The sequence below is a fragment of the Gymnoscopelus microlampas genome, assembly GCF_963454915.1.
Source record: "Gymnoscopelus microlampas genome assembly, chromosome: 13".
Taxonomy (NCBI): domain Eukaryota; kingdom Metazoa; phylum Chordata; class Actinopteri; order Myctophiformes; family Myctophidae; genus Gymnoscopelus; species Gymnoscopelus microlampas.
In genome coordinates this window covers 35,330,305-35,355,520 of record NC_139950.1, presented here as the reverse complement: position 1 = coordinate 35,355,520, position 25,216 = coordinate 35,330,305, and the positions used below count along the sequence as shown (strand labels likewise).

At 42.4% G+C, this 25,216-nt stretch overlaps 1 protein-coding gene across 2 annotated transcripts in view; it reads right to left on the bottom strand.

Moving 5' to 3' along the window:
• Positions 1 to 15,807, bottom strand: part of LOC311059283 (methylated-DNA--protein-cysteine methyltransferase-like) — a 113,978-nt gene extending 98,171 nt beyond the window's left edge. For both annotated transcript variants that reach the window (XM_084077063.1, XM_084077062.1), the window contains exons 1-3: positions 15,777 to 15,807; positions 13,320 to 13,468; positions 3,816 to 3,976 (exon numbers count right to left, since the gene is read on the bottom strand). In XM_084077063.1, coding sequence (XP_083933189.1) covers positions 3,816 to 3,976; positions 13,320 to 13,456 — 298 coding nt within the window. In that variant the 5' untranslated portion in view covers positions 13,457 to 13,468; positions 15,777 to 15,807. The remainder of the gene's footprint in view (positions 1 to 3,815; positions 3,977 to 13,319; positions 13,469 to 15,776) is intronic.
• Positions 15,808 to 25,216: the final 9,409 nt, after the last annotated feature.

The window sequence follows — 25,216 nt, the reverse complement described above, 5'->3', positions numbered from 1 at the left end:
CTGTTTAATAATTTTTCAGGTAATAATCACGCTGTCAACGAGATGACGGGCTCTTACGCAGACAGACTTAATGTTATCAGGAGATAAGATACACCACTGGAATTTCTTTTATGCATTATTCTCCCTCATAAAGCATGGATTTGGCCACATGATGCGTGTGGTACACATATTGATATCTCTGGCGTCGCTGGTGGGTAAATGACAACATGCCCAGTCTACGGTTATGACAAATCCCCATTGATGCGAACATTATTGACAAACAGCAAAAGTCAATGTCACGCCAACAAGACAGCAGTTTTACCCACAAGCCGGCTGAGCAGCTACAGGAGTATGTATACCTTTGCACCAGTGTTTCTCAACCTTTTCTGCATGATCAGGGCCCAATTGAAAATCTCAAAAGCGTGCACGGCCCACCCATCTGACCACTTAACACAGCAGCTGAAATGGGTGGGCTGTGTGTATTTACAGAGCATGTTTATTTGAATGATAAATCAATCGGTTGTGTTGTGTGTGTGGCTTGGATCAATATACTTCAAGTTCCTATTTATCACAATGAAAACTAATTTTTCAAGGTTTTAAAGAAAACATACCATGAAGAGTTTATTTTTCATTTTTTTTAACTTTTTTTTATATTAATGTTATATAATCAACCAAATCTTAGTGTTTTGTCAATTATTTGGTGGCCCACTTGCAATATCCTCATGGCCCACCAGTGGGACCCGGCCCACAGGTTGAGAATCACTGCCTTATACACAAAGCTGGAGCGGTTGCTGTCTCTCATAAGGATGTGGGCCTCTCTCTGAAAGGTCTAAAAGTGTCTGCGGTTTTATCCACAAGTACAGGGGTTAAAGAACTTTGCCCCCAGCGGCATCAGAGCCAGAGATTCCACGCGGGTCACTTGAGGTGACCAGCAATGATTTGGAGAGCGCTCCCCGAGCCCCATACTTCATAAAGGGCTTAATACGGTGTGTCTGGGGTCAGGACCCTCTTTAGATAGGGGTGCAGTGATGTCAATTGTTTAAATAAAAGTTGAGAGGTACCACTTACAGGTTTACAGACAACCCATAATTATGTCACAGGTCATTACCTACCATGAGGCCAGGTGATAGGGCCATTGGAGAGGCTAGATTGAACCAGAACACAATCGATCGGAATGGATATGATATCATATATATATATAGAGAGAGAGAGAGAGAATTGTTTTGTGTTTTGCTCTATATACAGTATATATACACGTGTACACACACACACACACACACACACACACACACACACACACACACACACACACACACACACACACACACACACACACACACACATATATATATATATATATATATATATATATATATATATATATATATATATATATATATATGCGCATACTTAAATATAGTAGCTTAAAAATAATAGAATACATTAAATTTGGCTGGCCTTCCTAATGATCGAAGGATTTGAGGAGGTGATTTGCAGCTGACAGTCACCTCAGACATGGCTGTAAGAATAAAAAGACAATAGTAGAAATACGGCTCCCTCATTATCCTTTGTCTCTAATGGGAGGGAAGACTTTGACTCCCAGTCAAAGTGTCTCTTGAGTCTAGAGGGATCCATACTTTTGAAGGCTGACAGGGTGCTGATGATTCTCTGATTATTCGATATTCTGAAAACGTTCATTTCCCTAATTCCTCTCCACATCACAGGGGCGAGTCCTGGTGAGCGTCTCATCTCACCCTGCACCGCGCACAGAGGGAGGTGCAGGATCCTGCAAGAATCCAGTCATTTGGGCTTTGAAGAGCACCCTTCCCCCCTTCAGCCCGCCCGCCACCCCCCCCTCGCACGTTCCCCGTGCCGCTTACCGAGACTAAGATCCTCTCGTCTGTTACATATGGATGTATAATTAATGAGATAAGAATATGCATTGCTTTAAGAGGCCGCGATGGCGTCTGTGGTTTTTTTTTTTTTTTGGGAGGTGAATGTGTGGGCGTATGTGCACGCATACGGGCACATACAAACCACACGCACACATACAGCACTTGCTCGTGCACGTGTATGCACGCTGCACCTCTAACACCGTCGACCAAAGTTGCTTGTGATGTTGTGTATGACAGTCAGGGGTATAGAAAAGTGTGCCTCACATCTCCTTTCATGTCACCTCCACAGCTCGAGTATACGGTGACAGCTAATATGAAAAGTGGCTTGTTTTGTCAGAAATGTGTAAATAAACATGGCAACACTTCAAGTGAAGGTCACAACTCAATATTACATGACAACCGCTGCGCGAGAGCTGCAACATTCGCGTTCTCCCACAAGATAACTGAGCAAACAATAGTTGGTTGTCATATAGATTGTAATGACCTGATTACATTTTTTTCCCTTCCCCATGCACACACTGGCAGCGTGACTAGAGTGACTGGGAATTTGTACATTATTAAGTGCAATGCTAATCCTTAGCATTTGTGAATCAACAACAAACAAAAAAAGGGAGTCTGTTTTCTTCCCTCAAAAGATAAATACTCCTGTTGTGCACATTTAACATTTTTACACTGGCGTGGTCTGTGGTTTAGACTACTGAGAGCAATCCAAGCTTAAACCCTGTATTTACCGATCCCCAAAACAACAGGCGAGGGAGAGGAGTGTACCGCGGCACAATCACCTATTCAGATCAGGTACTAATGAAGAATTCCATCTATCCTGAAATTTAATTAAAACCCAAAAGACTTCAGATGAGATGCGATTTGAAAGAGCCTGGGGCTGGTACACAAGCACTTGGTGGTGAAGGGAATCACACTGTAAGTTGATATCGTAATTGGTCCTGATGTATTTCTGCATTGCCTGCGTGGGAGCGGGGGACCCATAGCTGTATACTGGGTCTCAATGGAGTACCTGCTCATTGAAAATGCCATCACTCAAGCACTGCAGATCTGCATGAAATTAGAGAGCAACTAAGGCCTGATTGCAGGGGAAGAGAGGCACAATTGTTAAATGCATATATTATAGTTTTTCTTTTATTTTTTTTTCTTCCCCTGTGTATGTAGGTGGGATTTCTTGCCTAAGTGAGTTCTGAAAATGTTAAAGTTAAAATGCAATAAGAATTTCGGCATAATAAAGTTCAACTGGCTAAGAAGTGTAAAGAAAAACAACGTTGAACTGTAGAAGTAGGCCTACAGTATTGATTTCACAAATACGTGGTAGGCCCAGATAACTACCCGTTTCCATGACCCAAAAAAAAAGCCACGTCAACTAATAATTAATTCCTCAAATTTCACTCAATGCCCCCAATCATATACTCTGGTGTCACGACTTCTGGTTGAAAGGACACTAATTGTCCATTCTTGGAGCTCTCTTTTCGTTTTTCCTTGCCGTAGGTGACTGGTCAAGCCAACAATAAGCTCATTCAAACTTTACTACCATTCACATGTTCTCATTAAAAAAAGCTTCCTGTCTGAAAATGTCAAGAGTGGAATTCGATCAGTTTCAAAGAATGTGCCAAGAATCATGGGAACGCTTGCCAAGACTAACACGCGTAGTAAGAGCTGCCACAGATTACTGAACCAAGTTACAGCTCTGTGTTCTGTTCCCTCTCTTTCACTCACTCACTCACTCACTCTCTTACACCCCCCCCACCGCGCACACCCCCCCCCCCCCCCCCCTCCCCGCCTCTCTCTGCCTCTCGCTCTCCTTCCCTCTCTCCCTCAGCCATAAAATACTTCATTATAACACAGTGAGCCAGCGAGTGTAAGTGATGTAACTGACAATTAAGAGTGAAGGCCTGATCCCAGTCATGGCTCTGCAAATATTTATCCATGACAGACCTCCTTGCAGGGCGGGGTGGTGAAAGGCGGGGAGCGGGAGACTCCCAGTGGTCTGCGGCTCACTGAAGTACGCCTGGAGCCATTCGACACAGCGCTGCAACTCGGGGCCGCTTTCCGCCGGGCCGTCGCTGACCACGCGGCGCAGGGGGGCCTCGTCACTCCTGTGAGGGGATGGAACAGGGGGGGGCGGAGGGCAGTCAGTGGGAACAGGGGATGGGGATTGGGGGGGGGGGGGTTGAATAAGTAATCATAATAAAAGAATTCTCAGGTCAAGCAGCGTTAAAATGTGTCATGAGAGTGTAATAACATGCCACGGGTGAGAAGGCATGCGTGATGACATCATTTTGCATTGAGTTGCAACAAGGCATTAATCTGTGCTGCATTTAAAATCTGAAGTTACACATTAAGCGAGCGGCTTACGTTGATGTTGCATTGTGACAAGTTTCAGAGCTGTTAAAGATATTTCCGAGTGCATACGCAAAACAGTAATCCTGACAGTACATTTAAAGCACAGTATGATAAAGTATATAAGCAAAGAGAAAAGGCGTTAACAAGTTCCTTCAAACACGCTTTGGAAAAATAAAGCAACCCCAAAAAACTGTCTTTGAAAAATAGTTTTCAAAAGCCTCGGAGCCTTTGCAGGAAAAGTTGGGAGCAAAAAGCACAACAATGGTTTTCAATCGTGCTTGGGTCTAGTTTATAGTTCATGAATAGAGTAAGTGGAGTTTTTTGGCCAGAGTGGTGCCGGCCAGCCGAGCTGTAAACTTGGACATGCATCTTAGCATGAGAAGACGCTTGGAGGAATTTGCCGTCGGTTGACTTGGCATCACTTAACAGCTGAGTTTTTCTCTACACTGCTGACCACCCCCCAGGTCAAGACAAGCAGACTGACCCATATTTGACACTTAAAGACCCTACTGGGAAGGTCTTCTCTTAGCATGTGCATTACTGCAAAGTGGACCTCAAGCTGTGTTGTGGATCTGAAGCATGCCGCCAATTCCATTAACTGGTGTACAGGACTTATAAATAAATAATGTCGCCATTTAAGTGCCCTTTTTCAAAATTGGTTTATCCTGTATGGTATTAATAATACACATTTACTTTGTTAAACACACAGACCGTCTCTCTCCTCCCCGCCTTAATACATTCAGTCAACATGGCCCTAAGTGTTTTTACACTCCTGCAGGTCACAGTTTGAATAACATTTTATATTGGACATGTGAAGCTGTTTTTTCTTTTTTTTCCGTTTTTCTTTTTTACTGGAGTGTTATGACTGAGCGGGTCCGTTTTCAGTTGGAACCACTCCGCCTGTTAGTTTGCGGCCGCGTGATGGAAATCTCTCGGGTGTCGTTTAACACTGGGTGTAAATACAGTAAAAAGGTGTAAATACTCTCATTTCTAAATAAACCACACGGCAGTTTATAGCCGAGTGGCGAAAACTCGGAAGCCCACCGAGCGCTCCTGCGCTGAGACCCGCTCAAACAATGGCCATGGCTCATGGCAATCTCTGTCGGCATGGGTGAGTGCCCAGCCAGCCCCTACTTGTCATTGTCTCTCCTTTCTATCCCCCCCCCCCTCCCTGCTCTCCTGCCGCACCCCCCCCCCCCCTCTCTATTTCTCTATCCTCTCTCTACAGCCCTTCTGGCTCTCCACAACTTACACCCCCCCCCCCCCCTCCAACAACCCTTTCCACTTCTCTCTTTCTCTCAGCAACGATCTTCAGACCACTGTTCCCTCCCAGCAACCCCCCCCCCCCCCCCCCGACACACACACACCCCCCTCCCTCCCTCCACCGGCACCAGCAGCAGCAGCACCTCTACCCCTCCGCAGCCCACCATCCACCACCCCCCGTTTTCTCTCTGAGAGGATGTTCCAGCCGCTGCACACTGACAGCTCGGGGATATTGTGTGTGGAAATGTTCCTGTTGGACCCCGCAGGCCTCTTACAATCTACCGGACAAAGGGTAGCGCACCTTTGCTTAAGGCTTCGCACCTTTGACCTCCGACTCGCACTTCAAACTTGTCACCACGGCTAATTTTTTTCCTACTCCCCTCGGCGCTCCCGTTACGGATGCACCCGCCAAAAAAAAAGCGCTCGCTCAGTTAACAACTTAAGCCCTATATACTTCGATGAATGACAAAAATAGCAGATCTACAAGCTCATGCGACATATTGTGAGTAAAATGTTTTGGCATTTTTTTTTTTTTGAAGAAATGACAAGAATGCCCAGAACAGGGACGGCGTTGAAAGTGGTTAAAAGTTAACGTGACACAGCACAAGTAAAGGGCAATAAACAACAAAATGGACACCAGCACTGGGTGCGGAAGCGTTGTCACCAGCACCAGGGTTGTTTCTGAAGAACATTGGAACCAATAAACATACTGTCATGTACACTGTTACTGCCCGTCCATTTGTGGCAATCTTTACACTCCCAGAGTAAAATGAACACTGAGGATTTTACGGTGTACAGTCGAAGCACAATTCAAACCTCATCACGGGATCTTCATGGAGGCCATATTGGCAAATTAGAAATTGTGCCCTTGAAATGAGAGATTAGAGATGTCTAATAAATGTCACGTCAATTACATTGAAATCCTCAGAGGAGAGGCAATCTTCACATTGTCTTGAGATGAACATCATGCTACAGTATGTTATTTTATTCCCCGGTTATATGGAAGACAACTATTATGAACAGCTTTTTAATAACTGTGCTTAAACTAACCATGTTCCATTTTCACTAAACTACTCAAATTTGGATCATGCAAAAATATGATTGTTTGAATTAACCCATCTTTTGAGTGATTATAATACCAGCATATCCTATAGCTAGGCATACAGTATTTCTTTTTTTTCTTCCAGGCAAGGATATGAGAAACTAATACTGAAAAAGCCAGGATTTGCTGCAGTAAAAGGAATATTTCCCTTGATAGCAGATTGTGATTTGAGAGAATTTCTAATATTGTGCTCCTGTCACAATCAATTTCCAATTACCATAAATCATTGCTCCGTAAAGTGGGGAGTCATTTGGAGTTCTACCTATTTTCTCACTCTAATATAAAGAATGAATTGAGCATTTATATAACTGTTTGGGGGTTATCATTCATCCTGTAAGAAACAATCAAAAAAGACAGAAGGATAAAAGGCATGCGCAACACTGTATCTGAGATATAAAAATAATAATAAAATAAAATAAAAAAACATGCTGACAATCTATTTGTCACTTTCCTTTAGCATAGTTAGAGGTTTAGTCCCCCCCCCCCCCACTCCCCTATTTTCCCACTTCCTCTGAGTTAGAACTTCACTTCTTCAATGTGACTTCCTCCATCAACGGTGGGCATGAGAGGGGAAACAGGTTAACCACAAGCTCTAATTGAAAGGAATCATAGCAATCTGGCGGGGGGCGTAATGGTGTGGTGCACAAGAAGGGGAAAAACTCGGAACTCATGCCTCCATCCTGTGAAGCGTGATGGCGCTCATCCCGACTCGATCGGCTGTCACTTTTGACACCGCCTGTCAGAGTTCTCCTTCACCGATCATGGGTAACATCGCGGGTCAGAGGATGAAATAGAAAGGGCCAGGACCAGTCCAATATTTTCCTCAGCCTTATAGCCGCAGATACTTAACTCGGAGACGTCAAAGACTCAAGAGAGCATGAAAAAGCCTAAAATGACTGTCTAAAAAGAGGGGGGAAAAATACAGCATGTCTCTATGAATGTCAAGATCCTGATGGTCTCTCAGCCAAAGGCTGTGATACAATTGTAAGCCACTTGCTCAATGGGGCCCGTTCAACCATTTGAAGATCATTCGGATGCCTATCTGGACGCGACGGCCCTAAAGTCAAGAGCTTTCAAGATGCTGGGCTATAACGAGTTGCTTTTTATTCCATCCTTGTTGTTGCGCACTGGTATTTCGTAAAGAAAACAACCGGGGGCCAGATTAACAGCTCTCCGGATAACCAACAACTCTTATTAGCGAATGTCCACTGAAGAGGCCACAACGCTCAATCCAATACATAAAGGTGGTGGTAAAATACTGCAGAGTAGGCAACAATGCACACAACAATTAGGGCCTTCTCCCTACTGGCTAACCACGCGAGTCAGTGAAGGCATGTATTACCGGAGCCTTAACTCTTACTCCATTATGTAGTGTATCCACACCTCGACGCTGCAATGTTTATCTACAACAGACTACTGAGCAGTTTCAAATAGCATTTTTAGCCTCTATTCTCAAGTGCCACAGTAAGAGATTCCAATTACCCGAATGGTAAGGAGCCAGTGAGGGAGACGTAAAGTACATTAGGGATCCCCTGTAACTGCAGGGACCTTTTAGAGCCTCGACTGAAGAGGGCCGAGAGACTGTGGGGGTGCGTTGGGGGGGACAGTGACCCTGCATGGATAGCCCCTGTCAAAATTTGACCACGTCAAGCACAAAGGCATTATGGGAATCCAGTGTCACCAAGTCCTAATTACTGTCTGTGTTCGGAGCAAATTACTGCCTTGTTCCTCTGATTAGCGAGGAGGCTAATCTTCACCTGTGTACGCCAGCACTGCTGAGGGCCCTTGAGTGTTAGCGCTTCGTCTTCTGTAATTTATTTTTAAATCAGTGCCCGCTCCCAGGAGTTTTGAGTGTTTTGTTGTGAACCGCTTACCATGATCCCCACCACCGCCCCCTCACCCCTAAATCCTTGACTAAATCCTTGTTTGGTGCCGCAGGAAGATAAGCAAGAACAACACTTGGGCATAATTGACTCGTACTCCTCTCCAAGATGTCAGAGCGGCATCATCTCTCTGCATATTGCCTTAGTATGTTACACACTGTACCCTGCTGCGCAGGGAAGATACAGGAATCCAATCAAGTTCCAAAAACAAACTGGCATCGCCCTTTGTGCCGGAAAACTTCTTGGGTTGACAGCGGGAAAACATACATGGCAGCTACTTTTAGTCACATCTCCAGCACAAGCAGCCTCCGCTGCCTGTCACAGAGGAGGTTCCATTTTAGAAATCACAGCATTTTCGCAAAAATGTTCATCCGATTGACGAGTGAATGTCACTGCCTCGTCTGCGTAGGGGCGGTTTACAGGTAGCGTGTTACACAGGTGTTGGTTTACACAGGAAATAGCACATGCAGCCTGATTGGGGCCGTCCCGGGAGACAGAGGCAGAAACGCAGAGCGCAGATGGGTCCAGGGGCCAGTGGGAGCAGCACCTTAATGAATACGCAGCTGAGTACTGTACTTCACAATGTGAAAAACACAATTCTAAGGCTGCCGCTTTTTTTTTATGACAATATAAAAAATGATCTGTATATCTTTACACAACAATGAATCATTTATAAATATATTTCTTAAGGGACTCGGTCAGGTCAGAAAGTCTTCACCTAGTTTATTATGGTTGAATTCTGATTGAGCAGATCTCAATTTATTTTACATGGCTCTGTTTGTTTTTGTTTGTTTTTTTCAATTCTAAGCTTATTAGTTGGGACATAATTGTTAAGAGATTTCAAAATTGAGCATATCCATCCAAACTAATTAAAATTATGTATTCTAATCTAAAGCATGTGTGAAAGAGAGATGGATAGAGAGATAGAGAGAGAGGGAGAGAGAGAGGGAGGGAGGGAGAGAGAGAGGGGGAGGGGCAGAGAGATGGAGAGCGAAAGAGAGACACGGAAGTCCCAAAGTTGTTGATGTGGTCCAAGGTGTGCGCGCACATCAAATAAACAGCCCCCCGCACAGGAAACACATTTACTATACTATGTTATTCAGCGTGAACCAGGACATTGATTCACAGCACTACGTGAGTGTGAGAAAACGATAAATGCATCACCTCAGATATTTCACACCAGTGTCGGTAGTGTGTAAAAGCTGTTGTGACAGCTTGGGTATTAGGGCTGGATAGATGGAAAATGGCTGGCCGCATATGAATGCCAATGTGACTAGGGGGGTGACGGGTTCGACACAAAAAAACACACTCCACCTCAGAACAATTAGGCGGTTCTCAGGCACATCCAGTGTTGTCGGTGATAATGGAAAGCTGTGAGGATAACTGGTGATAAATAGACTTTAACACCCTCCTCCTTAAGAGCTATGCAGTTCCCCCTCACATGCTTAACTAATCATGACCATGGCCAGCAAATTCATACAAAAGACTAATTACTGTTGTACTTCACTTCAATCTCAACAGCCTCTTATATAAGGACTTGGGGGTTCTCCTGCCTCCTTTCTCCTCTTGATGGGTATTTTTTTTTAAATTACAAGTAGGCCTGATGCTAGACAAAAGCGTTTAAAAATCGGTGATTGCTTTCATCCGCTTTAATTACATTCAGAAATGGCATTTCTGCCACATAATACACCCCTATTGTTTCAGAATTATCTGGCTTGGAGAGTAAAATCTACAATATTTGACGATGCTCCCGAGTTAAATCGTCTCTTGAAATTGAAATATGCTGCCGAAATACAAAATAAAAAGCCAGCCTTTGCTGCTGATATACTGGAAGCTTCTTGGCTTTCTGCAGAATGCTATTATTATGCATATCCAGGTAGAAAGTTAATTAACCCAAAGCTTAAGCTAATTATGGTAGCAGAATGCTATCAACCAAACGCTTTCAGTCAGACAGCTGTCCAGAATTTCATTTGCTAATCATTTGTCTTTTGCTGGAACATATGGTACATTTCCCCGCTATCACAGGAACAACAAACAGATGAAAATCATTAACTAAAAACAATGTGCAATGTGAAAAATCAGACACAGATTTATAAGGCTTTGTGTCAGAGGGAAAAAAAGGCGGATTTATGGCTTGGGAAATATAATGATAATTTTTGGTTTGAGCCACTTAGGATTTTCGGCAGATCACGTGACCCATGTGTGCTGGGAATTCAGATACACAAATATATTGTTTATATCTATATGCAAATGAGACCGAATGTTTATTGTTTATCTGTGTATTATTAATTAGAATTTTCTATAGGAGCAAAAGCAAAGAGCTTATTCTTAACAGTTAGTGGCTCCTGGCATATTTAGTGCCTGTTTTTCCACTGTTTGTTTTGGTGTTGTTGTTGTTAAAAAGCAGAAATCCCTTACCCCTGAATTAAATCAATTATTTTCTTGAAAAATGCCTCATGCATTATTTTGTTCCACTTCATAAAAACACATCATACCAGCTGTTAAAGAGTGATTGATATCAGCATTGCCTTGCGACATTATCTAGCAATAAAGGCTACTCAGGTTCTAATGCAACATGTCACACTCAGGCTCCTGTAGTACATTTCTATTGAGGACCTCACAAGCTAAATTGCTTTTCTCCAGCTCCCCCACATCTCAGCAAGCTTGACAGACAAATTGATCAAAGCATTGTAAAATAATATGCCCACAAAAATGTCTCGGGGCAGAAGTCCAGCCCCTTTTTTCATTTTTCACCCTAATAAAAAAATGCTCTATGTTTTCCTCCGTATTATGTGTCTGTACTCTTGTGTGAAAGAGGCGAGAAGCATCATATTTCAGATAATAGTAATCTCCTGTAAACAAAATGCGTATCATTTTTCTGTGAACGCTATGACCATGCTAAACTAAGGGGCGGGGGGGGGGGGGGGGGGTTGTGGGGGGGGTTGCTGGCTGGTTAACAGGGGGCTGGTGTGTAAGGCCCCAACAGGGGTTGTTGAGATGTAATGAATTTGTTCATCTGATAGTGCCTTTAGGGCTGTCGTTAGACTGGCGGAGGAGGTTGATTTCAGGAAAATGTTCCTAAGATCAGTTAGGAAGCAAAAGGGGCTTGAGACGTTTCTATTAGAAAGAGCTGACGGTCATGGTGTGTAAGCAATGCTTCAAGTGCGTTTATGTAGCTATAATGGCATTTATCAATAACTATCTATCAATGTCGCCGGTGCTTTTGTTGCTACTCCTGCTGCTCGACGGCAACCAATTGTGAACGTGGCAGGCAGGCGCGGTTTCAGTCATGAAAGGCTTCCAGGCTTCGACTCCTTTCTAGACACATTGGGCTTCCTTGGTGATGTGCATGAACCTTAACCATTTCCGTTATCCAAAATATGTTGTCAGGGACCATTTATCATACTGACTACCTAAGCCTACATCACACCACATCCAAAGCTGGAAAGAGCCTTGTTTAGTATGTCATAAATAAATCAATGGAAATGGCTGACCTGAACTATTACTGCTATAGGCAGGCTTTTGTGAGATCTACATGTAAAGCCGCTTGCAAAGATAAAGCCCATATTTTCTCACTTTATCTTTGCCTGTCTTAATGCCTGTTTACATTGTGTTACTCCAGAGCTGGCTATTGCTTCTTTGCTATCCTGTGACAGTAATATTATATTCAACTGGTCACGATAAAATCAAAATATTTGGTTTAATGGTGTTGAGCTCACGCGTTTGAGAACATACAGGGGAGCGATGAAATCGAAACTACACTTATGACCGACATAGCAAACGATATTAAACTGAGAAATGATCTACTGATGCGAATCATTAGATTAATTTGCATATTCCTACTGAACCTGAACACACAAATTAAACCCTGTTCAGGAAGAGAGAGAGAAAGGTGCTCGCACATGGTTGCAGGACATCTTCCATAATCAAAATTCCATATTATTAATTTCCTCACTTCAACTCATTAACAACAAGTGGAATGTTTTTCACTGCTTGATGAATTTTAGGAAATAGCAGACAGTCAAGAAGGAAACACATGTTGAGGTATAATATACAAGACCATTAATGGGTTTCCATAAATTAGAATTTGCCATACATTTTCAAAAGGATGACTTCCTATCTGGGCGCGTTTGGAAACCGGTTTAATTTCCCAAACCAATCAAGTTTATCAAATGTGAATCTGTGATACATGGATATTTAATTTCAATCTAATCAAAACTAATCTGAGATGTAGAGTGTAGACCTGGAAATGAGAATTTGTTGGGAGAAAAAAAAAGGAATAAGACCTTACTGATGCTGATGCTTTAATCAGTTGAAATCACTTCACTGAGACAGATGACATTCTAGGAATGTTTATGGATGGGGAGGGCCAAGAATTTAATGGAATATTCTATTTTTGAATGTAGGCTGACACTCAAAAACAACTGTACACAACTTGAAAGGAACATAAATAAGCAGGAATGAGCATGCCGTGCCCCCCCCCCCCCCCCCCCTTGACCTTTAATGACCCTACAGGCTCTGGCTCTAATCAACTCCCAAGTGGATAATAAACAGTTATTTTTATTTATTTTTTCTGAAATTTCAAATATACTGCAGGAAGAATCACAACCACATGCCATCACAAATCTAATTTCGAGTCCAACTATATTCTAGGGCCCCCTCATATTTCTTGTGCCTGCTCATATTTGCCCAACTTTCTCCAGGATATTTCTTGTGGGATCTACAAACATGCCTGGCTTGCGATGAGGAATGGCGGCACTCCATCACGGGAGTGGATTCTGTCTGCCTGTAAATTTCACACCTTTGTTTATCACGTCACATGGAACACACCGGGCTGTTGTACAGTACCTTTCAGCAGGTGCGACATCCATTAGGATCTGGATGGTGTGCACACCATTCTCACATGCGCTCACTCGGATCTTCCCCAGGGGGCTGAGCAATGAGATGGTCTTCTGAGTGCACGGTCTCTCCGCCTGCTTCTTCATCTCGCCGCCCTGCTAAGAGACCACAAATTACACCGCGCTCATTGACATATTCATGCGGTAACTTTCAGCATTTCCCACACTTATTTGCATCGAATGATCTATTGAAAAGCTAGTGGGCCACCAACACGTGATGAGTTACATATTTGAACACCTAGCCCCCTGAACAATGCCATGATTTGACTTGATCCCTACATTACTATCTAATATTTCTTTTCGTGCATGGGAAAGAATACGCCTATCTAACCAATAAATCGCCCATTTTTCCCTCCTTTCTGTTCTATATATCACATAAATGAGAAAAACAATGCAGTCTGTTCCCTTGTCTGGTGGGGGATTCCCCAGATAGCTCGACATTATTTTCAATCCGTCATTTTTGGTTGATGGCCGGGATGTTTTTCTAGCATTAAATTTGTTCCTTAGGGTGCAACTCCGATGGGATTCTGGTTTCCAGCCCTAACAACAGCAAAAACGTGCAGCTTTTCTGACGACTGAGATGGATACTGGCAATAACCAGACAGCAGTTTCTTTTTTATTTTTACTTTGAGGGAAGGAGAGATGATTGACTATGTTATATGTGAGTTTTTGAGAGATGGAGGTTATAATAAATAAAGGTCACACTGATTGTAAAGGTTCCTACCACGGAATCACTCCTTCTGAAACTCTGACCTGAAAACTAGATGTCCACACGATGGTTAACTCACACATTTAAAGGCCCAGTCAAGTGTTCTGTTTTCCCTTTGGCCATTTTGAATATTGATGTCCATACGATTCATCATCAGCATTTTCTGCCGGAAAATTATATTTATAATTACCAGCTATCTGTCGAAAAAGGATTTCTGCAATTTAGCAAAATCTCAGACCGGGTTTACTGTTTAAGGTCAGAATCAACACAAACATTTAAGCTACATTTAAAACGTTAAGGTGTCACATACTACTACACCACTCTCAATGGCTCTACTAATAGGAAAGACTAGTGAAATAAATAAAAATAAAAAGTCAAGAAGATGTAAGTAAAGCTAAATGTAAGAAACACTGGATGTTTTGATTAAATACTTTTCTACTTCATAGAAGTTGACAATGTAATGATGCATTTACAATTTAATTTTAAACCACACACCAACAACTATGTGGTTACAGTATAAGCATTGTGCAGTCAGATGTAACATGTATGTACAGTATAAGCTCCCATTGTATTTGAAAGGATTCATTTGACTTAATTGACAATTAAGCCAAATCTCTTACCAAAATGGTACTGCACAGTGTATACCATGGTGGACAAACAACACTGTCTGTCATTTAATATGTCATTGAGTTTTAATGGAGTTTGGGAATAATGGCCTTTAACATGTTATATTAATCTTCTGTGATAAATGTGGGGTGGATCTCCTCAAGTGTTTAGCACACATGAAACTGTTTATTAATAGGATCAAAAAGTATGCTTATTGAGTAATGTGTCAATAATGCAATTGCCTATCACATTGCACACACAAAAATCCAGAGCAGAATTTGTTGTAAACAGCTCAACACACAAGCAACCCATGTGGAAAAGATAACTTACACTACAGCAATTTCAAAATAATACAGGTGTATTCTTTAACACAGTGGTTCCCAAACTTTTTAGCTCAAGACCCAAAAGAGAAATGCCTGGTACCCAAACTAGTGAAAATAGCAGATCTACAAGCTCACACGTTACTTCAAGCCGCGTTGTGAGCTTGTAGATCGGCTATTTTCTTTTTTTTTGTATTCATGAAATTCTTTGGAAAAATCTTTGATTTCGTTAAATCATGAAAAAAAAAAAAAAAATATTTTTATGTTTTGACATTTACTTTAACCCATAAAATTGTGTCCGACTGTCCGTGACCCACAAATGGGTCCCGACCCACTGTTTGAGAACCAGTGCTTTAACGCCACAGATACTGAATCCCTTTTCAAAGAGCCAGCATCACCGACAGGCACCTCTACAGTTGAAAGGTAGGCTATGGAGAGTTGGGCTTTGCAGTGTGGCGTTACTTATCAATCATCCACGCTATCCACGGTGTTTTGAGACGTTATACTCCCATTATATAACGTATAATGAAGATTATTCAATTCATGGTAAAAGGAACTAGGCTTTCGGCGAACTCTTAAACTTGTTGACAACTCATGGACAGGATATTTCAAACCAAACTACTAAGACATATTTAATAAATTATTCCTTAGCATAATAATCGCGGTGTGTGTATAAACAAGCCTGCTTTATACTGTGTAGGTAAGCTGCTTGCATACCTCGCTCTGGACGCTTTTATAGACGTGTTAAAATGTATTTAAACCGTTTTCTTACAGTGCCTTGCGGTCGATGCCTTCACTTTTCCTCTGCAAAACAATGAGGGTGAATCTCTGTTCCTGTTTCTCCCGACAACGTGGTCGAGGCGGCCAATCAGAAGCCGCAACGGTGGAGTCCTGCTCCCTGATTGGTCGGACATAGTGTCCTCTCCCCCTGGTGGGCTGTATGGTACTGTGGTTCAGGGAATGGACAGTCCAGGGAACATAAATACTACTTAAAATGTATTTTTCTCATAAAGGAGACCATTGTGGAAATACGTAGGAATATACATTTAGATCATAAAGTTAGATCATAAAGCAAAGGCAGTTATCCATATATGTAGCCTACTAAGTCAGCTAGGGTACCCCAGCCTGCCTGGGGTACATATTTTTAGGGCTTCTTGCTTGAGTAGCCTATAATAATATAATTCACAAACATAACTATGTATGTGAATTCCAACATAAGTGAAGAAGTAAAGACTTTGTGCCAACAGACATGCATAAATGTATCCTGTGCGATAGGCTATCACTGCTGTAATCTAATGCAGCTACACTGTCACTTTATTAAGCTTTGTACATTGATAAGTAATGCATTTGTAATCTATTTTCCTTGTAGCCCTAAGTAGGAAGGTCAATTAAAAAACAACAACATTGCTCTTTAGGATAAGCCTTACGGCCTTACTGTATACTGTATAATCACTAATGATTTATTAGTCTTTAACTCAAACAATTCTAAATTATTTTGAAAATAGCTGTTCACAGTGTGTCACAGCCCAACACGTTGTGAGCTTGTAGATCTACTATTTTCAAAACATTTTCAAAATTATTAGAAATTTTAATTTGTATTAATACCTATAATGACAAGCCCAAAATCATGTCAGGGTTAAAGTGGTTAAGGGGAGAGGCTGTTATCCATCTGATTTCTGGGACAGTCAGGACTAGTGGAAACAGATTCTAGCTAAATGTGTTGCATCCATTATATGTTAGGTTACTTTAGAAGTTCGTGTTGACCTCTGTTTTATTTTTACTTCCATGGTGCCTTCACTGTTATGCATGCCTCCATTTGGAAAGTGTAGGCCTACATGGGCCTGTGGCCCACACCCCGTCTCGGTGTGGAGGGTGGAAGCAGAGAAAAAAACGCCACCCCTGCAGAGACCATTTTGAAATCTGTGAGGATTTCCGTGCCATCTGGACCCGCTGCCAGTCTGCCCCAGATAGTAAGGGTTGGCAACGGTACCCGACGGTGCAATATGGCTCTCTCTTTAATGAACTACTAACTGTCCCCCGTTTTAATTGATGTGACATTTGAGCCATTTATCTCTGACATTTCAATGAAGGATGATTCTCAGCCTTGCCATTTACTTTTTGTGCTATTTTCTAAGAGTCATTTGCATTTTGCCGCTCTAAACCTGCTTTTTGTCTCTCATTAGCTAATTAGAGAGGAACATGCACAATTAATAAAAATGAACATAACCTAGTTTGATTTAGGCTTGATGAGGGATAATCAGAAAACCACTGTTTTCTTAATGTTCATCAAAAATGGTGTGAAGGGCTACCTGTGGTAAAAGGTGACTTAGGTAAAGCCTTCTAACCTTTACCCACATACCAACATGTAGCCTACAGTGTGGGACAACTTATGTTCACAGCATGGGGAGAATCAAGCTCAATTAATCAGCATATGATTGCAGTAAGCAGCCCCCTCTGCTGGATCTTCTGGGCCATACTGTTTGAATTCATAATACCACATTTCAGTGGCCACAAAATTACCATGCATTGTGTTCTTGTAGTAACAGTGGATGTTACTTCTCTTGTGTTTTGGTTTTTGTCGTAGTTTATTTTATTTTATTTTTACATTTATAAAAAACATGTGCCTTAAATTTACAACATATATTCAGGGACAGCCTCTGTGAATTATCCAGTTTTGTTTGTATGTGATTATTTGTCATAAGCACTAGATTGTCAAAGCTGTTTTTTCAAGTCTTACACATTTTATGATGTCAGGATACATCAACATATATTTATTCAGATAAATGCAGGTAGAGGGAAAAACAGGAAATATACTTTGGTCGTGGTGAGATGAAAAGAGTAGCCTGAATTGTGTGTGAATGACATGCATGGTAGTATACCAAAGGTTCCACAGTCAATTGTTTTCCATAATGACACACATTTTTAATCTTTTTAAGATATCCTTTAAAAACACAGTTCCACTGGTGACGGCTGTTCCTTTGATTGTGAGCAGCATCGGTGCCAAGGTGTGGTGCCCTTTCTGCGTTGGAAACAAGGCTAATATCTTTTGTTTGAGACTCAAAGAGCTCACTTTCCTGTTCAGCTTCCCTCACTATTTTTGTTTGTGTGAGGTGTTGATGGACTTATACCACAGTACGGCTTCCTTTTAGTGTACACGAACCAGATGTTTGTGAGAATAACAACCACGACTCTTTTTTGGAGGGACAGAAATTGTTTATGAGCAATTTTGCCCATATCCGCTACAGTAGTGTTTGATTGTCAGAGCTCAGTCATACACTATCTGTTTTCCTGTGTTTGCAGTCTCACTCTCATGTTGACGTGGGAGGAGTTGAAGTCATTCATGATAGAAGACATGTAGGAGTGCAGATCAGAAAAGTCCTGACAGACTGAACAGCGACAGTGCGTCCTCTCGCACGGTGCCGCGTGTGAGCACGCATTTAAATCAGGAGAAATGGCTCTAAGGGCCTCACGTTGCACACAGAGGAGGTCTGGGTACATTCTCATTGTGCATATTGAGCGTACAGTGGATGTTATTATGACTGTTCTTATAAATCAATCCATAAAGCAGCCGTACAAAAAAAATAAAGTAAACTGAAAAACTAAAAGCGAACTGCTATTTTATTCTTTGTACTTTGACACTGTGTTATTCCAGTCCTCTCCACTGAATTAGCCTGATCACCAGATAAGAAACACTGTGGCCGCGAAAACGTGAAAATATTTTCCTACACCCTCCAGTGCCCACTTATTTAGTGTGCCTCTGTGCCTCCGTCCTCCCGTCTCTGATATGATGTGGCTTCTCTATTTTACTGTTGACATAGTGCTATGAATGTCTGAGCACTTTGCAAATGAAGAGGCTTGAACTCCTGACAGGCTGTGTCGCCGGCGCCGTGACACACTGGCCCGCACATGCTGTGCGGCATAATGATGACATTAGGATCCAGTGATAATATCAGGACGCACTTCAGATAAATGACTGATAAACCAGGGGTTGTGCCTCTCGTATTACACGCTTGACAGAGCAGCTAATCAGTGTCCAAGTGACTGCTATTACATAAATCATGAGCTTGACTTTGATGCATATTCCATCGGTGTTCTCTATTCATCACGTCATCTGGGGGGGGGGGGCTCTCTGGATGACTGGCTGCCGGGCCAACACACATTTTAAGAGCACATTATGTTTTCATTAGAATTTGATATGATCCATTCCAGTGTTGATTTGATTTTACGTGCTCGGGTCATTTGATAGGAAACTACCAAGGAGAAGGCGGTGTATTGTTACATTGCGTGAGGGGCTCGGTGTGTCATTTCTCTCTCATTGGCCACATTTACGGTAAAGCTGCCCGTTGATTTACAGCATTGTTACCTGATATAATCATCCTTTTGGATATTATCCAAATTATGCCCATGGTCATTGTTGTTCTGGATGAATTTACACTGTTGTGTGCATAAATAATAAAGAGGCGTGGTAGACCTTCTGTTTTTTATTCAGCATTAATTTGGACCCAGGCACTATTTCAAAGGAGATCCCCCCCTAAACGTGTTAAAAAATAAAACACAGGGTTTAAGGAGGAAGTGTGGTGTTGAAGTGAGTCTCCATGTATGTTTTATTCTCTAGTATTGGGGTCAGAGGATGTGAAGGTGGGGGTGTTAATTTAATCCCCATTCTTACCCAGAGCATGGCCACACTCTCTAAGGAGCTTTATCTCTGACAACTGTGTCAAATTAGAGAGACCACGAGCCCCTCATAAAGAATATGTCTGTCAGACTACATTGTTCCTGGCCTCTGAAATATACGGCAGAGAGAGACAAAAATAGTAGATAACACCGTAGTCCCACAGTTGGACTTCAACATGATGAAATAATTTTCGAGCCATGTGATCCTGTCAGTGAGACGAACCGCTAATAAAATTGACGTTTGCGTATAATGCTGCTCCTTTTTAGCTTGGGCTATTCTTAGGTTCCATTAAGGATTAGTATTGTTGGATTCAAAGAGCATCATACTTATGATACCAAGGATTTAAAACACTGTATTCTACATTCATATGCTAAACCAGTGATATAACAGTTCAGTTTAATTACTCAGAAAAATGTGTTGGCCCCTAATGCATTGTGATTCAGCTTGGCTGCATATAATTGATGGAAGCAAAACATTCCATTACCTGTGGTGCATAACTCGAGGTCAGTCCAGTGTGATAAGTGCCCATCATTTATCTCAGAGCTATCATTGCTTTCCCACAGTCAAACATGTAAAACAACTCCTAATGTTCTCCCAAGTCCCCTATGGGTGTTTCACCCCGTTATCATCACTGCTGCTACTCTAAGGGGACTTCCTCTGGAGACAACATTTTCATAGACCTTTGACCCAAAACATATTTTCCATTTGAATGGTCTGACTAGTGAATATTTACAAGCATGTTTAATGTATAACAGCTCTCATCTGTGAATATCAGGAGCCATTTTCTGCTCAGTCAGGTTCTGATGTTGGCTATGGCCTCTTGCTTGAGGTAATATTGACCCCTCTTAAAAGCAGAATGACCCGGGCCTCATTTAGGCCAAGTAGTATGCATACATATTGTGCAAGTCCTAAGGGCATACATGTTTATAACAAGTGTAAAGCTAGCAGCCTCAAATGTAAACATTTCAGCACTGTAATATTATTGTATCAGTACAGTCCCAGAAGGTGGTAGATTTAATAATGTGGGTGGATTATATAAGACAGAGAAATAAAGAAGTGATTTGAAATTGTTTGGGGACCTTTTGTGTCAATGGTTATGGAGGCTAAGGGACAATTCTGCTCCCTCAGGCTACTGTTAAAAAGGCAATGGGTTTTCTTGTACACACTGCATTTTGGAATCTACATGCAGTACTGACACCAAAGGCTGTTATCATGTGATTAGTAATACATAATACATTTGATTCTATTATCACGCAAAGGAGAATGAATGGAGATGGTGGAACACATGAATAGCATCTCGGTGCAGTGCATGAATATACGTTTAATAGGGAAAAAAGTCAGGGTTTGCTACCCGGGTGCTTATACAACCACAGGGTTTTTAATCTCTTTCTTGCCGATGAAAGTCCCAGTAATTGCTATATTTCCCTTTTTGTTTCAAGGACCTTTGACGATCCCTTGGCTTGCATCAGAGGGCAAAGTCATTAGTGGAGAAATGAGCTCAAGTGAAGAGAAGGAGATTGCCGGGCTCCCTGCGTGATTGGAAACTTTACCGCACATTGCATTCTAATTTGAATTCAATTTTAAACGTATATGTGATACATAAGGACACTCAAACATACAACTAAAGCAATGTTTTTTTTGTTTAGTTGCCTCGGTTTCTCCTTGCCTGTGACAGAGAGTCATGGCTTGTATTTTGTTCTTGCATTTTATGACATCACTTACGCTGACAGATCAACTGTTATGGCAAATTACAAACCTTGAGTGAAATTGTCAGCCAAAGCATGCACTAAATAAAGACGAGGTACATCTCACAGTAGATAAAAATGACAATGTGTTCTGTGCAATAAAATTGAAAAAGACCCACACACCAAATAGCTCCCATTGGAAGGGATTTATTACAGCTTCACTAGTGGTGTTTCGAGCAACCAAGCTCTTCCTCAGACTTTCTTCCTCAGTCCTCGTGAAGAACAAGAAGTCTGAGGAAGATTTCTTTTGCTCGAAACATCAACTACTGAAGCTGTCATAATTTCACCTTTCTTTAGCTATTGGGATGAGTGTGTTGTTTTAAATTGATATTCTGTGCAACAAAGCCACAATTATCATTATCATACTAAGTTGTTGGAAGGGGAGGGGGAGGCAGGGCATACGAAATATGAATTCCTGTCAATCATCCCGCGGTATACAACACTTTGTTGCGGTTGGGTGATGCTGCTTCTTTGATGTAAATCACAGACATTAGAAATAAAAGACAGGCCTGTTGACTTGTTTCACGCTGGGAATCAGTGGCCCAGCATGTGTTGCTCTGTCAATGCTCCACTCTCCTGTGGAACCACTGTCCCCTGGGTCCTAGCACTGCTCCCCGGGGTGCACTGCATATAATTACCCACAATCCACCCTGAAACAGCTCTCATTTACAGTAATCAACAGTCTGCACTTCAAAGGATCCATGTGGTATCAGACACAGAGGGCCAGCATGTGTTATTACAAATTATTATTATCGCCTCTCAATTACCAATATGTGCTGAGGCAGAGGACTATGCTTAACTATGGAAACTGTGAAAGCACTGCATGATTTTTATCCATTACTGACTGACGAGGGCAATGATGATACATGTGATGCTGCTAATAACTTCAAAAGCAGCTCAGTTCAGTGTAAGGTCTGAAACATAATAGTCAAGTGGCACGTTCAACATGTACAGCAGGAGGGGGTGAAGAGAGAAAAGATAAGCTTCTTCAATGGCTTGAAATTTACATGACTAACAAATTGAAAAGGCAAGGAAGAAATGCAAGATCATTTGATCGTTTGGCAGACATGGTGGTGGTCTTCATGATAATGGTCATTAACATAAAACGTAGCCATCATTAGGCTTGAGTTCAGATAATGGTCAGTCTGAAAACCATTTTATGCAGAGAAAAGCCTCTTCCCATTAAAGACATATTAAGTGAATTAACACACATCATGAATAGGGAATCACTGTGTGGTATTGCCTGGAAGATAATGTGCTTATAATGTGAAGTGATTTCTCTTGACTGGAGACAGTCCAGCCTGTTTACATTCACAACAATTTGTCTCAGCCCTGCTCCACATTCTCTGTTTGTCATTCTAACAGAGAATATGGTTTATTTTTGAAGAGGGATATTTTTTATTATACAATTATACACCTCACTAATTCAGTAATTCAGAGATTCATCTCCCATTTATACCTCTCGGGCAAAACAGTGGCCGTGCATCCAGAGAGACCACCTTCAGACATGACATCCTCTGCTCTCCAGTGGGTAAAGCAGCGTCCTCCACAGAAGCTGCCTCTGACCCTCTGGCACTGCTGGGCCTCATCATTGCCGGTCCATTAGGGATGCTGGAGTAGGTCTCCAAACGGGCACGGCTGCACCACATTACTCCTACCCCTCACTGCTGGCAGGTCCCCTAGTGGCCAGGTCATGTCATGGCATGGGTGCCCTGTGAGTGAGCTTGTACCAGGTCTGCCCTTGACATGCCCCCCTCCCCTCCCCCCACCGTCCCGCCACCCCCTCCTCTATGGAGAAGGGAGAGCAGACCATCCGGATGGGGCATTGGGGGTGCCAGCTGGTGCCAGCTGCGAGGGGAGATATCCAAGGTGGCGGACACCTGTCCTAACTCGCGCCCCCCAGCTCCCACAATGCATCTGGTGCGGCCCCGCAGACCCATCGTGGGGAAATGAGGCGCTAACCTTGAGGAGAAATGCTCCCAGCGTCGCATTAAGAGAGGCCCTAATTGCCGAGCGCTAGCACTGCCAAATGACATTAGGAAGTGCTGTCGTTTACTTTAACATAATGGCTCAGCGTGTTTTTTGGCTAAACTTCCTTTGCTTCTCTGAGGTGTTTCACCACGGTGGCCGTTTTGGCCCTGTCATGACCAATCAGTGGAAGACTTCAGAACGACAGCGATTCTTGAGGACAATCATTTTAAAGACATTTGAGAGTTGGGCATTCCAGTGTAAAACCGAGTCCTATGGTGAGAGAAAAAAAAAAGCATGGCTGAGAAACCACAGGACTACCGCATAGTACGAACCCAACATACCATGTAAATGTCCGCCATTTGTGAAATGGTAAGTGCATTAACTGTACAAGCCCGAGTGAGTGATTGTATTATTTATTCCCTTTCTTATCAGACCACATGCTTGTATGACTTTGTCGTTTCAAAGAAATACTAATACAGTGCACTCAGTGTGATTAAATTAAACAAGCATGCTCATTACATTATGCATACTGTAATAAGAATAGCCCTGACCGGTCTGTAGCGGTGCAGCAAGCTCCACCGAGAATGATCACATGTTCCACTGCTGTGCTAGATTTTTGGGGCGCCCATTAGCAGAACAAAAATCACCTTTGATTTAATGAAAGGTCCTCATTTGCTTACCGGCTCCCCTCACTTATGGGCACATGGTTAAATTAAGCCCCCCACCCCCAATCTTCGCCTCTGTTCGAAGGAGACACCGTCCCCTCTCCTGCAGTAGAATGCTGTGATGATTCTATGATCTGGTGTTTCAAGTCTGCGGGAGTGTCAGAAATCCACTGCAAGGTGCTTCTAATTGCAGATACACCTCAGCACTTGAAAGTAATGAATGTGAGCACGGTGAAACCTCTAAGGATCAAACGCTAGTAATACATCATCAGTCCTGAAAAGGGTAATTCGTTTCCCTTCGCCAAGCAAAATATTAGAAGTTCAGATAGCAGGGTTTTATTATTAATTTATTCTTCCCCCAATACATGATTTTGTAATTGAAGTGCTATGAATAAAGTAACCCATATATCTTAGTGAGCCATTGTGCGTCTGTTGACTAGACATGGGATTTGAGTGTGTAAATATTGTCTGTAGCGAGTAGCAAACCGGTTGATTCTTCCTCAAACAGACATTGGTGATATGTTTGATTGGATTCTGAGCCGTGTATTTCCCAAGACCATAACAAATGAGTCTTTATTGTGTCTCTCAACGTGGATGTATGGCATTATTTACTGTGCCTCTTGTGAGCTTAACTCCTTGACTTTATTTGGAGTTTCTGTTCTGACAAATGTTCATGTCGTCGGCGGACTATATTTCATAATTGCTCTCAAGTCTACACTTGAGGAAACTTTGTTACTTTCACACATTCCTCACAATTTATGAGAATGTTCACGGCATTATATAGTGTTCACAAACACCTCTGCGATGGCCATGCATACAATCTAAATGTTATTTCTAAATCCTGTTTCACCTGATCTCTCCGCAGAGCTTCCCCTCTAGCCACCATGATGTAATGGTGCCACAGGGACCCAGTCAAAACAAGTCTGGCAGCTCACTAGAAAACGGCCTCTTACTGCAGGTCGACCCATGTGGCCACCAAGCTGTTGACCCCAGGAACACAGGGGTAAGAAGTTCAAAGCCCAGCTGTCTGTCCGTGATCTCTCCGTCTAGGCCACGGTCATGCGCCGCGGGGCCACTTCCCCTACTGCTCGAGACTGGAGTTCCCTCAAACAAAAATCAGGATATGCTACGCTCCTTGAATTGCGCTCTAAATTAC